The following is a 14,094-nucleotide window of genomic DNA, read 5'->3' on the forward strand; positions in this document are numbered from 1 at the left end:
CTAATACATCATTTTGCTGTTTTAATTTTTTTTCTGCTATTTTTCACTCTTTCAATTTTTGCTATAATTGCGACTGATTTTGGCCCACGCTTGTTTTTTATTTTTGCATTTTTGTCAGCGTACTAGTTAATGTATCAATGAGTTTTTTTTGTTGTCGTTATCTCTGCTGATTACCGAGAAGAATTTGTTGCATTGTCGTTTTCCTGCCGTCGTCATTCCTAAGATCTGTGACCACGGAAAAAAAAAATTCCACCCCCGTTCATCTTCGACTGATCTGCTGGCGGACGGCCCTTGATTTCGCGGGCGGGCGAGCGACTGCGTCCGCTGAGTGTACTTAGATCAAATGTGACACACTTAGCAGCCTTCGTTTGGCCAAACGTCCACCTCCATCCATCAGCTGAGCCCGATTCATTCCCGAGCCGTCCACCACTCTGGCAGGAATATCAAATTTGATATTCCGAAATTTGTGAACGTGACGGCTGATCAAATGGGAGCGAAGCGGCCCATTTTGCCAGACTGCTGACATCTCATTGTCTTAATTAGTAATGTATACATATTTTGGGCGTTACGGTCGTCAAATAGTGATTCATTACGTAGCAGTATTGAGCCCGCGCTGAAAAGGAAAACCGAACGCTGAAAGATTAAAGTCGTAATCCTATCAGATTAGTTTGAATTCAAAAGTATGATCTATAGACCACATTTGCAATAATTCTTCTGACTTTATCTCCCAAGCGTAACCACAATATACAGTCTAACTTTTTTTTTCTGAAGTATCTGACTCCCAAAATAGAGGACTGTTCGCAAATATCTCACAACACCAAGATCCCACCAGATAGCGCCAGAGTGCCAATTTTATGGCTTTGGCCTGAGCACCAAAACAGTGAATGGACGGCATTCACAGTGAATATCCTCTCAAACTTCAATTTTGTATTTTGTAATTAATACGCACTGTAAGCTTTCTCAAAATCGACTTTCCCACCTTGCGCTTTGCAGCTTTTCCGACATCACGACTGTGTGACTGTGGGGGTGGCGGCGAGTGACCCCATTGGTTGACTGCGGCCACAATGAAGTCTAATCCAGCCATCCACCCGCTGACATTTCACTAATCATCCCGTGTGTCTTGTTTCCCTTTCAGGTCACCCCAGCTCGGGGGTGCAGCAGCAGGACTACCAACTTCCTGTGGAGATCGACCCTCTCGTTGGTACGCTTCCTCTTTTTTTTTTTTTTTTGCTCCACAAGCTCATATGTGCATGAAATGATTTTCATGACCGTAGACGCTTGTCTTCCCGTGATATAGGCCTTGCTCTCGCCCGCCGTCATTTGCATGCAAATTGGAATGCAATGAGCTGTGGCCTAGGCCCGGCATTTCATCATCAAGTACCCACCCCGCACCCACCATCCTTTCCATAACCCCACCCCCCCTCCAACCCCCACCCTTCCAATGCATCCCCTTTGCTTTAATTTGAGCGCCGGGAAAAGGACGCGTGTCAGCCGCAATGAATACGAATGCGGTAATAATGCGTGATTGAGAACGCGCTGACGATGGGCTGTCAGGACAAATATGGCCGCCTCTCATCCTTCACGACTTGTTTCATGATGATGATGATGATGATGATGCAGACGAGGAGGAGGAGTGGTGGTGGAAGTGGGCCACACTCGTTTACGTGTGTGAGACTTCACCTCACAACGTGGACATGCATCAGTCACTTTATTAGGGACACCTTGACCATTCTTGAAGAGCTGCATTTAAATTCATGTCTTCATTTTTGATTGACGGTATCCAGAAGGCTCTTTCTTCATTCAACCCTTTCATGCGCCCTGCAACCTGATCACATGATAAGCTGTCCACTGTAGTAGCCGCCGTCCCTGAAAGGGTTCGTAGTGTAGTGAACCCCAGTTCATCTCATGAGAGAAGTTCCAGGCCCCAAAATCGATGACAGTATTGATGAGTGCTATGGACCGTGAATTCCACTAGAGGGCAGTAATGTCAATTACAGTATATGGAGTGAGTTAGCCTGTTATGTTGAACAATAATGAGACCCCCCCTTCAGCACAATGGCCGCATAACTCATTCCTGCGTGTTGGGTGTCTACAATCCGTTTCAGATTTAGATTTACATTTAGATTAGAACTACCTGTACAGTCATACACACTAGGAGGTAACCGACACGAAAGCCAAAGAGCTGTTGTGGCTAACAAGCATGCAAACAAACATGCATTTAGATAGATGAAACAAAACAAAAAAAAAACGGAGAGCAATTGTGAATCAGAGAGAAGATGTTTCGGATCAATGTAGGATGAAAACAACGTAACAAATGGGAGTATGCAGCGGGGGTCATCTACCACCTTGCGTCTCCACTTATACAGTGAGCGCATCCACTGAGCCGATCTTGTGCTTATCAGCAATATATTTACACTTGGCGCATTCCAAAAAGCAGTGCTGGGGATGCTGGGAAACGTCAAAGCGCGCGGTGCAGGTGCCGCTGGCCTTTCTCACTTTTTGGAGGCACTCCTCTTGACACCTGTTCTCTCGCCTTTTTGACACCCCCACATTCCAAATGGACTCATCCGTCACATAAAATAAACCCAAAGATTCCTCTTAAGGATGAGCGCGGGTCAGCCAAGTGCACTTTCTCACCAGCGAGCCTCCGTCCGGACTGCCGGGAGGTGAAGTCTGCATCGTTAGTCAGCCTCTCAGGGCCTGTAAACACCACCGTCAGCGTGTTTAATGTTTTCTTTCTTTAATTGCCGTGGCAACAAAATAGAATGCAGCCGTGTTGGAATGTGACCCTCGCTCATGGACTGTATTTCTTGTACTTTTATTGCTGTGATTATCGGACTGTCATCTTTGTTTATTACGCCCGGAGCACTACATTTCAGATTTAGCAGATGAAACGAGATTAACTAAAGACCAAGATCAGAAAGAAAGCTAATCCCAGAATGTACTGGAGGTGATGCTCAAGAAGAAAGATCAGATAACGGTCGCACTTTTTCTCATATTGGGCTCGGCCTGCGAATTGTAATCAGGCCCGACTTGTATATATTAAAATTAAATCTGGGACTATTACCCACAATCCATCCGTCCACAATCGTGTTGATGGCAGAGAACAACTTCTGGTTGGATGTCAACCTTCTGCTTCTAACTCCCAAAAAGTTTGTCCTTTTTACTTTAAAGTGGTTTACCTTAACTAAAATCCCACATCACATTGTGCCCAAAAGGTAGAATCAAGGTCAATTATTGAGCCTTTTGGGGCTATAAATAGTAAATCCTTGTTGTAGCGGATGCCGCATGCTAAGCTAGCAAGCTAGCTGAATTGATGCTCCCTTAGTTTGTTGCCGTGAGAGGCCATTTCTTCTACTTTCTTACGGCAAATATTTTGGTGCGTTACCGCCACCTTCTGAAATGAAGTGTGTGCATCCAAAACCGTTTTATAACGGGGAGAAGCGGCAGTTTTGAATCCAACCGTAACTCGTTTGCCACCATCAACATAATTAGGGAAGGGGGGGGGATTTTTCTGTGTCAGTTCTTGTCCTTATTGACGCAAAAGAAAATCCATCATTCCAGTCGGCCTCAAAATATTGAGGAATCTTGATTCAACAGGCCCGAAATAAAGTCCGGTTCACTCAAAACGCCCTTTAGTCCAATACTTTTCCAAGTCGCATCGTTCAGAATTGACCTGCTCACTTATCAGAAGATAAACTGACGTCCAGTAGACTAGAGCAGGCTAAAAAGCGAGTCAGTGGAGAGTCTCCTGTCCGAAGTAAAAGAGCATAAACATTAGCTTAACCTCACTGTAGGCACGCGGCTAAAAAGGCCTGTCCATTTTTAACGGTATTGGTGCTTTTAGGCCACATAAAAAAAGGACCGGCAGACGGCTCGAACAGATGACACCTTCCCCCTGTTCGTCTGTTAGTTTGAGGTTCCTCCGTCACATTCACAAGAGAAAAGCATTCTGGAGTTGATCGGACATGTTTTGCGTCCCCTCTCTCCTCAGCCAGCAACATGGGCAGCCACCGGCGGCAAATCTCGGACCTCCTGGACCAAAGCATCCAGATCAGCTCGCAGTGTTTCATCGTGACGGCCGACAATCGCTTCATCCTGCTCTGCGGATTCTGGGATAAGAGTTTCCGAATCTACTCCACGGACACGGGTTGGTTAACGCCGACTCGACGGAGGCTCTCGCGACACCTCGTGAGGGATTATGCTTGTGATATAATCAGGGGAAAAAAAGTAGTGTGACGTTGCTATGTTAGCATCACGAAGGTAAGAGAGGCGACAGCGGCGACAAAACCCACAGAGGACGTGCATGAGCTCTGTTAACGTCACAGTCCAGCGAACCAATAAATAAATGGCCAGCTTGATGCAATTCATTCAGGGGATAAGACTTGATGATATCGCAGAATCTTTTTTTTTTCCCCACTCGTGCGCGTGATGGAACGACACCTGAATGATTTCTCATCTCTAAAAAGCTCTTGCGTTTTGCCTGTGAGTCTTTCTTTTCCCTCCCATGAAGCCAAATGTCAGCCCCCCAACACGGGATGCAAATTGCGGCTTGATTAGCGTGAAATCCGCTAAGCCCAATCGTGCGGCAAAAGGACGCAAGCGTAACAGCCGGAAAAGGAGGAAAAGGTGCTCTCGCGGCCTTGACTCGAGCACCATCCTCTGGACACACCCCAACGGCGCTCAAGGATCGAATACAAAATGCGCTCCTTCCAATTTGGCGCTGCGAGTCCTTCCGATGACATCAGACACAAAAGAAAATTCTTTTCGGCTTCACGGATTTATTTTTCCGTCACATCTGCAGCCAAGTTGCATTTACTGGACTGAGCAATTATTCTCTGTTAGCTTTTGTTTACACATTTTATAGAGTGAAATTCTTTTTAGTAGATTTTTTTCAAAACATATATTTTAGTAGTTATTCAATGTTTTTTTTTTTTTTTTGCTAATATTTGGATGACCCCATTTCGGTAAATGAGGTCATTTCTCATTATTCTGCTTGTGCATGTCATGCATTCCACCGAGAGCGGTTCAGAATGTTTTCTCTGCCGTTTGTTCCGGCCAATGCAGCCATCAGGGAGTAGCTCGGGGCTCCCGAATGAAACTGTCCCGCCTTCATCTGCACATAGCTCTTTGCTCTATTCTTCTTCTTTTGCACTCGCAATCCTCCACAAAGTGCCTCCGAATCAATTTCACCAGGTCGTGCAACCCCTCCCCGCATGTTTAATAGAGGTGAGGTGGCGCGCGTGTGTGTGTGTGTGTGTGTGTGTGTGTGTGTGTGTGTGTGTGTGTGTGTGTGTGTGTGTGTGTGTGTGTGTGTGTGTGTGTGTGTGTGTAAAGATGGCTCTATTGTGTCTCTGCCACAGGGGTGTACAGGTGGAACACGGTTTAATCGCAAACACTCAAAAGCTGCCCCCACCCACCTTCCGCAACAGGGCGGTTAACAATTACACAGAGCTGATTGCTACATGGAGTCTCACACGTCCAATCTCGTGTGTGTGTGTGTGTGTGTGTGTGTGTGAAAAAGGGGGAGGCAGTGAGAGAATGGAAGTGAGTGTGTGTGTCGCGAGAACGTATGAAAATGAGTCTGCCTGCGAGAGAATAAGAGGCTATGAGTGTGTGTGTGTGTTGAGAGTGTGATAATGCGTGTATTTGTGTGAGCGATTGAGCGTTAGTGCGTGAGTTCGAATGAGAGTGGGCGCGCGCGCGTGCCTTCAATAGCGTCCCGCCTGTGTGTTTATCAAGACGTCAAACACTTGACATGGTTGGTTTCGAGGCCGCCCTCTTGAATAACACTCATCTTTTCATGCCGATACAACTCAATTAGGTGGACGTTTTTAGATTTTTTTTTTTTTTTTTTTCTTGGGGTGCAAATGTCAAGCGGGACTTTGACGGGCCGAGGTCGCCCTTAATGAGGATTAGACGGCGAAGCCGCGGTCGACGGAGGAGGTGAAATCTGACAGCAATTAGCCTCTCGCACACGCGGACGCGGGACAAATATTTATTCTCGCGCGAGTCGGAGCGCTCGTGTGTTGATCTTGCAGAACGAGCAGACGGACGGTGACAAAAAGTGCAAACAGCCGCCGTCACGTCCCGCTATTATCTCGTCATTCGCCGCCTTGGATGACACTCGAGTGCCATAACATTAGGGACACCTCTGAATTCTGTACCTGGAAGGAGAAGAACGCTCGCTCGTGGGAGTGACTCACACGCTTATTAACTCAACTTGCACGAAACCTGAGAACATTCGGACTCACATTGGAATAGTTTGGCCCTGGGTGAAGTTCATCCGAATGTAGATCAGGCAAAATGTTTCAAGATATCCGATTGTCCCTAATGAAGTGACCCCTTCCCATGAGAAATTGTGCACATGAAAATCATCCGGGGTGATTGTTCCATGGTCAAACAGGTATATTTCAGTGATATGTTGTAAGATATTTTCACGTTCTTAACTGCCCCCCAAAAAGTGCCTTGACCAGAAAAAAAAAATAATCATAAAACTAAAAGAAAGAAAAACTACTTCCGACTTCGCACCAAACATCAAAAAGAGAAGCCAAATGCTCACTTCAAGTTACAAATTATGTTTTTCACCATATCACATTCACTTGCTCAACTTCTATTTTCATTCTGACACACACACACACACACACACACACACACACACACAAAACGCAAAAACCCCATCGTTGGACTGACGACAGTAGCATCAACACGGTGCTAATTATTAACATTTAAATCTGTTGGATTTGAACACGAGCAGTCGCAGCGCATTCAGACGGAACATATGGCAATACTCACAGGCATATATTCTTTATCCTTTGCCAAGATCACCCTTTGAAATGATTGCATTAGATGACCGTGATGATTTATTACATGCTTCAAGTTATGGAATCTTGATGCAGAAACCAAGCTACTTCATGTCGACGCTTCCCTTTTTGTTTTTGTGGGTTTTTTTGTCGGCAGGCAAGCTGACTCAGATCGTGTTCGGTCACCGCGACGTGGTGACGTGTCTGGCCCGGTCCGAGTCGTACATCGGCGGCGACTGCTATGTGGTGTCGGGCTCGCGTGACGCCACTCTGCTACTGTGGTACTGGAACGGCAAGCTAAGCAGCATCGGCGAGAGTGCCGCCAGTAAGTGGACAACACACACACACACACACACACACACACACACACACACACACACACACACACACACACACACACACAAAATGTTGACGGGAGACTGGAAAAGTTCCTTGGAGGTGCTACCAAACGCTAGGCTACACAAGGAAACCAAAAGCAGACTCTCATATAAACGCAGTTCAGTTCCAAATTTGCTTATTTTGATTTTATTTTATTTATTTATTTTTTAAATTCCCTTCAATATATATGTATCTTTTTTCAAGGTCCTCCCACCCCCTTTTTGTGTGTGGGTGCGTGAAGAGAACATAAATTGAATGTTATCAGCTTGAAGGGGAAGAATTTTGATTCTTGAATATATCTTGTGATACAACCCCCCCCCCCCTCCCAAAAAAAAAAAAAAAACTGTCTGCTTTGATTTTTATGCAGTTACTACTTTTTGGTGAAAACTTTGTTCTCATAACATTCCGACTTTTTTTCCACATCGTGTTCGAAGTGTGTTCTCGTAGCAGTCTGACTTTATTCTCGTCACTTTAACATTTTTTTAACGTACACACTCGTGCATTGGTCGGCTGCCATTTGTTGCTGAGCAACATTTGTCACACATCAACAAATGGAAAATATGGCATATGTTGTTTGAAGGCCGAACAAGTTGACCGCTCGGTGAAAACGCCACAATCAAACCGATGCCTCTGTCTGACATTTTGGGGGGGAAAAAATAGCGCCACTGGGTGGGCACCGCCCTTAATATTGAGTTCCGGCCGGACAGTTGAGATGTTGTGATTTACGGCTTTCTCCTTGTGATGTAACAACTTGTTTCATGTGAAGGGGCGGGGGGGCTCCCCTACGCACAGATTGAGTTTCCGTAACGTGTTTGTGTGTGTGTGGAGTGAAAGTGAGGGCCACTTAGAGACGTTCAAAATGTGACGTCCTGGTGGGGGTGGGGGTGGTCGCCGCTGGCGGGCACATGAAAGTTCAGCGCCGCCTGAGAAGGGGTGGAGGCGTGCGGGTCACACGGTCGATAAATGTGAAAAATGTTACTTTTGCGAGGGGAGGGCGCAGGGGACCGGGGAGGGAGGTGGGGGGGATATACTTGGTCATGTGCTGCATTAGCAGTCATCAAAGCATCGCGCGCACATGAGTCGTCGGAGGCTAATTTGCCGGACGAGCACGTCGTTGGGTGACGTGCGTGGAAAGGCACTCGCGGACGGTTACCGCGCCATCAAACACTGAAGATGCATGACATCACATTCATGTCAATCATCTGTTTTATTCATACGTCCTGGTAGTTTTTTTTTTTTTAACTTTTTTCCCCCCGCTCGTTTTAATGAGTACTTCTCTATTTACAATGTGTGTATATGCCTCACATATCCAGATAAATCTTGATCCATCCATATTTTGATATGGACAGTGTATATCAAAAGTCAACACACCCCTGTTCTAACAGCAGGTTTTTGTGATATAAGACCAAGATAAATAATTTGAGACTCTCAGTTGAAAAACAAATCACTCTTTTGGTAACTTTTCGACTCATAATCAGTATTCATGTTTGATCATTTCATTTTAGTTAAAAAAAAAAAAAACTTCATTCCCATTTTAATTAATAATTATTGATTGTTGTCCAACTAATTATTTGAAATCATATATTATTTTCCTGTCAAGAAAATACCATCAATGCTTTTTTTTTTCCATACATTTTTGCAACTTTCCCTTTCGAGTCAATTTCAATACAACAAATTTAATTTCCTTCAGAATTATTCCATTGTTTCACAATTATCTTTATCCCCATTTTTACTTTCACAAATACCTTTAGGGAATTACAATAGACCCTAAAATGTTTTTCCCTCCTTTCAAATCAAAACGGGTCAAAGAACAAAAAACAAATACGGCTTCTTGTATTTGATCGAACCCGATTGTGTAACGAATCTTGTTGACTGTCAACATGATTTGTGTGTCATTCCACGGCAGAGCTGACGAAGCCTTCAATGCCACATTGCAAGAGACCGAACCGACCGCAGTGACACACTCACATTGCCTGCCTTTGCCTTTCCGTCTCTTCCCAAAAGCCGAATCGCTCATGCAAATGCACACCAAAAGCTCACTCGTGGCGCATTGCACTCGGTTGCACATCACACATACACACACACACACGCACACACACACACACACACACACACACACACACACACACTTGGTGATGTTGACACCAAAGGCCTCCGATTGGCTCAAGTGCAGCCTGCACCGATTCCTCAGGCAACGTCGCCATCAGCTGGTCACACTCAGAAATGACACATGACTGTTAGCCGCTTATGTATTTTCTTATTGAGAGAAAAAAAAAAAAAAGTGGCAACGGCTTCTCTGCAGATGAACGACTTTTTAGTTTTTGTAAGCGTCCAAGCATTGGCACACTAAAAGTATCACATTGCATTTGATGTTTGCATGTGCTCAATCTCAAGATACGGCGCGAATAATTAAAAATGTCAGTGCAGTCCAAACTTAGTACAGAGGAAATTCAGTTTTTTTGTTTTTTTTCTGTTGGTTCTTTTTTTTTTTTTTTGGGTGGCTTGGGGGGGTTCCTTTTAGCTTGTGCCAAAGCAAACGCGCATAAATGCTTCCTCCTCTTCTTCGTTTTCGGCTTCCAACATGTGCTCTCAAACGGAAACATCTGCCGACGGCAAAATGGAAAGCATCAAAGGCATGACAACATTCCAAAATGACTGTCAATGACTTCATATATGAATGATGATTGTAAAAATCGAAAAATATGGAGTATTCTTTTGACATTGTTGTATTGTTTTTTACAAATGAAACAACATTTAAATTTAGAAAAAGAAGAACTTGGATTTGTTTTTTTGTATTGTTTTTTTTTAAACAATTTAGCAATGTCATTGAACTCATTCCATGCCAAGGACATTTTTTTAAAAGATTTGTTTTCATAATTTGGGAAATTATGATTATAAAAATCGAAAAATATGGATTATTCTTATAACATTGTTGTTTGTGTTTTTCTAAATACAAAACATTTTTAATTTAGAAAAACAATTAGATTTTTTTTTATTTTTTATTGTTTAACAATTTGGCAATGTCATTGAACTCATTCAATGCCAAGGACGTTTTTTTCAGGATTTTTTAAGAATTGGCCAATCAATGCCAGGTACATAGACATATTTTTTCATGCGGCATCCGGAATTAGCTGCTTACATCTGAATCCTCTTCAGTGGTTTGTCGACATGGCAGTCATAACATTTTAAAACTGCAACTGCTGCGTGACTTTCTTGTGTTAAGAAACCATCATTCAAACCAAAAGACATTCAAATTCTGTTCCATTGTCCGAAACAGCATTTAAATAAACATTGACAGACACTGATGAAATAGCCTTTTGTTTTTTTTTTTTTTTTTTTTTTAACTTCCGAGACTGACTCCAACCAGCAATTTGGATTCAAAAGCTTCCTCGTGATTAGTTTCATCACTTCCTTGTCATTTGTCGGTCCGCCTTCCGTGCTGCCAGTCATCAGGTCCGGGACCGTGTTGCTCTTCATTGGTTTGGGTCACCGAAACAACCAACGGGGTCTCGTCTGACCACAAACGGCTTGACTGTCGTGCGTGGGTTGTGACGCGCGTGTTTGTTTCCCCAGCAGGCATCACCACACCTCGGGCCATCCTGACGGGCCACGACTGCGAAGTCACGTGCTCCTGCGTGTGCGCCGAGTTGGGTCTGGTCCTCAGCGGATGCAAAGGTCAGCCGCTTTCCGCTCCCGCCGCTTTGCCCCGACTCCCTCTTAATCCCCAAACCCCCACGTGGTGTGCGCAGAGGGTCCGTGCCTGATCCATTCCATGAACGGGGACCTGCTGCGCACCCTCGAGGGCCCGGAGGGCTGCTCGCGGCCGCGCCTCATCCAGGCCTCGGCCGAGGGCCACTGCGTCATCTACTATGACAAAGGACAGTTTGGGGTCTTCAGTGTCAACGGGAAGCTGCTGGGACACATGCGGGTGGAGGACGGCATCAAGGTCGGTCAATGCATTGCGGTTATTGCAAAAACAAAACAAAAAAAAAAATCAGCAAAAAAAGGCAGTTTTTTTTGTGCACAAATCAACACATTGCGGTTATTGCAACAAAAAACACTCTGCAAAAAAAGGCGGATTTTTTTTGTACACATTTTTGGTCATTTTTTTATTCCTTGTTTTTAAAACAACACATTACATTATAAACAAAAATATTCAAATATTTCAAATATTTATAAGTTTATTTTTTAAGTTGGTATAAGTTTATTAAAAAAAATGGCCAATATTTTCCAAATTTTGTCTGTATTAAATCGGTCGGGCAATTAATTGGTCTGCGCCTAATTAAAACTACTCAGACAATTTAGCTTGGAAAACAAAAAAAACTCTTGAAACAAAAAAAATGTTGCTTGTTATGCCCGTGTGTCGTGTTGCCGCCTCCTTATTGGTCAGTCCACATGCCAAACGTTACCTGCACGACGACAGTTGTGAGGTCACTTCCTTTTCATCGGTCTGTTAATGCTAGTCATTACATGTGATCGAACTTCAATTATGTCACTTCCTGAGGCCAATGGTGATGGGGGGGGGGGGGTCGTGTAAGTCACCCTGATTAAAGGCCCACTCTGAACAGGCCTCGCGGCCCTTTCACGCAGAGAGGAAACGTTCCTTTTGATGGGCGCCGCTTGTTGTCAGCTCGCATCGGGTACGCGGCGCCCGCACGACGATTGAACATTCCGCACTTGCCGTCGGGCTCGGACACCTACGCCATTAACCCCCCCCCCCCCCCCCCCCCCCCCCAAAAACACCCCACCCCCAGCAGCCCCGCGCCTCCGTCTCACGTTCCCAGACTTCCTCTCTTCTTGGCTAAAATGACACAAGATGGCAGCTACCGCCTTGGCCTGGCCCGACCCGTTGTTTCCGGCCTGGCCTGGGAAATGTAAATGTACGCCGCGCGTCTGTTTCCCATTAGGAAACCTCCGGTGATTGTCGGGCCTGAAACACGGCGGCCGCGCGCCGCTCTCACTCACGCCACTGCAAACATGGCCGCTATGAAATGCGATTGGGAGCGTACAAAGGCAAGGCTGTATGTTCACGAGAGAGAAAAGGAATGATGATTCCCCGTGAGAAGTTAGCCTGGAAGCAGACGCCATCCCGCAGAAGATTGACATTGTCCGTTGGATGAGGCTTTCATCCTTTCTGTTTGCCCTCCAAAATGTTTCGGGGTGTAACGGTGTGCATATTTGGATTATTTGGTACAGCACAGGGTTAGAAGATTGGTGGGTTGTTCATGATAGTTTTATTTCGTGTTGTTTTTTTTTTTTTTTTTTTTTTTTTTTTTTTTCTTTTGTTTTTTTGCTTAGTTTCGATTTTCATACCTGGTGTGTTGGTTTTTATTAGGTTTTTTTTATATATATTTTTTTAATTTAGGTCAATTTTTATTAGTTTTCTACATATATATAAAAAAACATAAATCAAAACAGAATTCAATGATTTGCAAATCATGTTCAACCTACATTTAATTTACACCACAAAGACACTGTTTCATATTCACTTGATCAGCTTGATTGTTCCCAGCAAATACTCATGACTCTGAATTTCATGGCCGCTACGCGCTCCCAAAAAACAGACCGAGAAACCTGCGAAATCTTAATTTTTGCGCGTATGCATAGACCAAATTTAGGGGGGGGAATGGAAAAAAAAGTGTTATTTATTATTAAATAAAATGTGTTATTTAACCAAGCAAGATATATATATATATATAATCTAGTTATTTATTTTTGGGTCTGAATGCTTATTGATTATTCTAAAGAATTTTCAGAAGAATATCCAAATACCAAAATATTTGATAACGACATCTCTGATTGTGATTTTAATATATTATTATTATTAATTTTCTTAAAATTATGATTCAACTTGGTTACGAATTTGTTCTTTCATCCCTCCACGATCCTCATGAGGGTCGCGGGCGCGCTGGCGCCTTTGCCAGCCGTCTTCGGACCCCCTCAACTGGTTGCCAGCCAATGGCACGCTTTCAAGTTTTACCGCGTTTAATTTGAAGCCTTGGTTGTTGAATAAATGTGTCATATAATAATGTGGTCCTCAAAAATGGAGTGTTTGCGGCACAGATGTCAAACTTAAGCTGACCAAATAAATTTTGCTTCTTAATGTTTGTTTTCCGGGTCGGTAGTTAGGTTCCGTGTGATTTTGCATGTCAACTATTTCACGAAACATTAAAGAGGCTCCAAAAACGTCCGTGCCCATCCTCACGTCGTATTTTACAAATTCACAATATATGACTTTTTTCCCCCCCTTGTTAAACTTTTAAACCTTTATGTCATCGTATTTTATTGGATTTTTTTTTTAATCCTTCTAAGACTGACTTTTATCCCCCCTCCCCAAAAAAAACATTGTGAAAACATCTGACTTAATTCTCATAATATGTCATTGCTTTCAAAATATGTCCGTTTCTTCTTGTAGCGTTCAGATGGGGGTTTTTTTCTTTTCATTCCTGTTGCGTTGAGGGGTACAGTTGGTGTGAGGATCATGAAGGGAGGAGGGGGGACCCTTGGAAAAATGTCTCCCTTGCGAGGCGTCCATGGACCCAGAAAATTTGAGAACCCCAACTTTCGACGGAGGGACCTTAACGGTGCCGTAAATCTCGACTCTTTTGCTCCCATTTGTTACCTGCGAGAAGTCGGGAGAATTTGAGCGCATTTTCTCGTGGAGTCATACGAGCCGGTCGGGCCGGCTTACCTCCCGCTGAGCGGCGGAACATTTGCCTTGAGCGGTCGCTCGTCCGGCGGAGGATTTACGATCGAGCGGCGGCGGCGGCGGCCCGCCTTTTCTGCCGGCGCAGCGCCTCCTGCTGGGCGTCGGCGAGGTCATGCACTCCAGAATACTTTCAGAAAAGCAGAAACGATTGCGTCGTAAACCCCCGGAAGATGGGTCGTGTCAGAATGATGAACTCAGACCTGG

General features: G+C 44.3%; 1 protein-coding gene across 8 annotated transcripts in view; it reads left to right on the forward strand.

The window, feature by feature from the left end:
• The window catches only part of lrba (LPS-responsive vesicle trafficking, beach and anchor containing), a 180,274-nt gene that overhangs the window by 161,210 nt on the left and 4,970 nt on the right, over positions 1–14,094 (forward strand). For 6 of the 8 annotated variants that reach the window (XM_019861882.1, XM_019861874.1, XM_019861877.1 and 3 more), the window contains 5 exons: positions 1,136–1,201; positions 3,995–4,150; positions 6,961–7,128; positions 10,755–10,856; positions 10,931–11,127. In XM_019861882.1, the coding sequence (XP_019717441.1) occupies positions 1,136–1,201; positions 3,995–4,150; positions 6,961–7,128; positions 10,755–10,856; positions 10,931–11,127 (689 nt within the window). The remainder of the gene's footprint in view (positions 1–1,135; positions 1,202–3,994; positions 4,151–6,960; positions 7,129–10,754; positions 10,857–10,930; positions 11,128–14,094) is intronic. The other 2 variants (XM_019861876.1, XM_019861880.1) reach the window with 1 other exon arrangement.

The sequence above is a fragment of the Hippocampus comes genome, unplaced genomic scaffold (assembly GCF_001891065.2).
Source record: "Hippocampus comes isolate QL1 unplaced genomic scaffold, H_comes_QL1_v1.1 scaffold7, whole genome shotgun sequence".
Taxonomy (NCBI): Eukaryota; Metazoa; Chordata; class Actinopteri; order Syngnathiformes; family Syngnathidae; genus Hippocampus; species Hippocampus comes.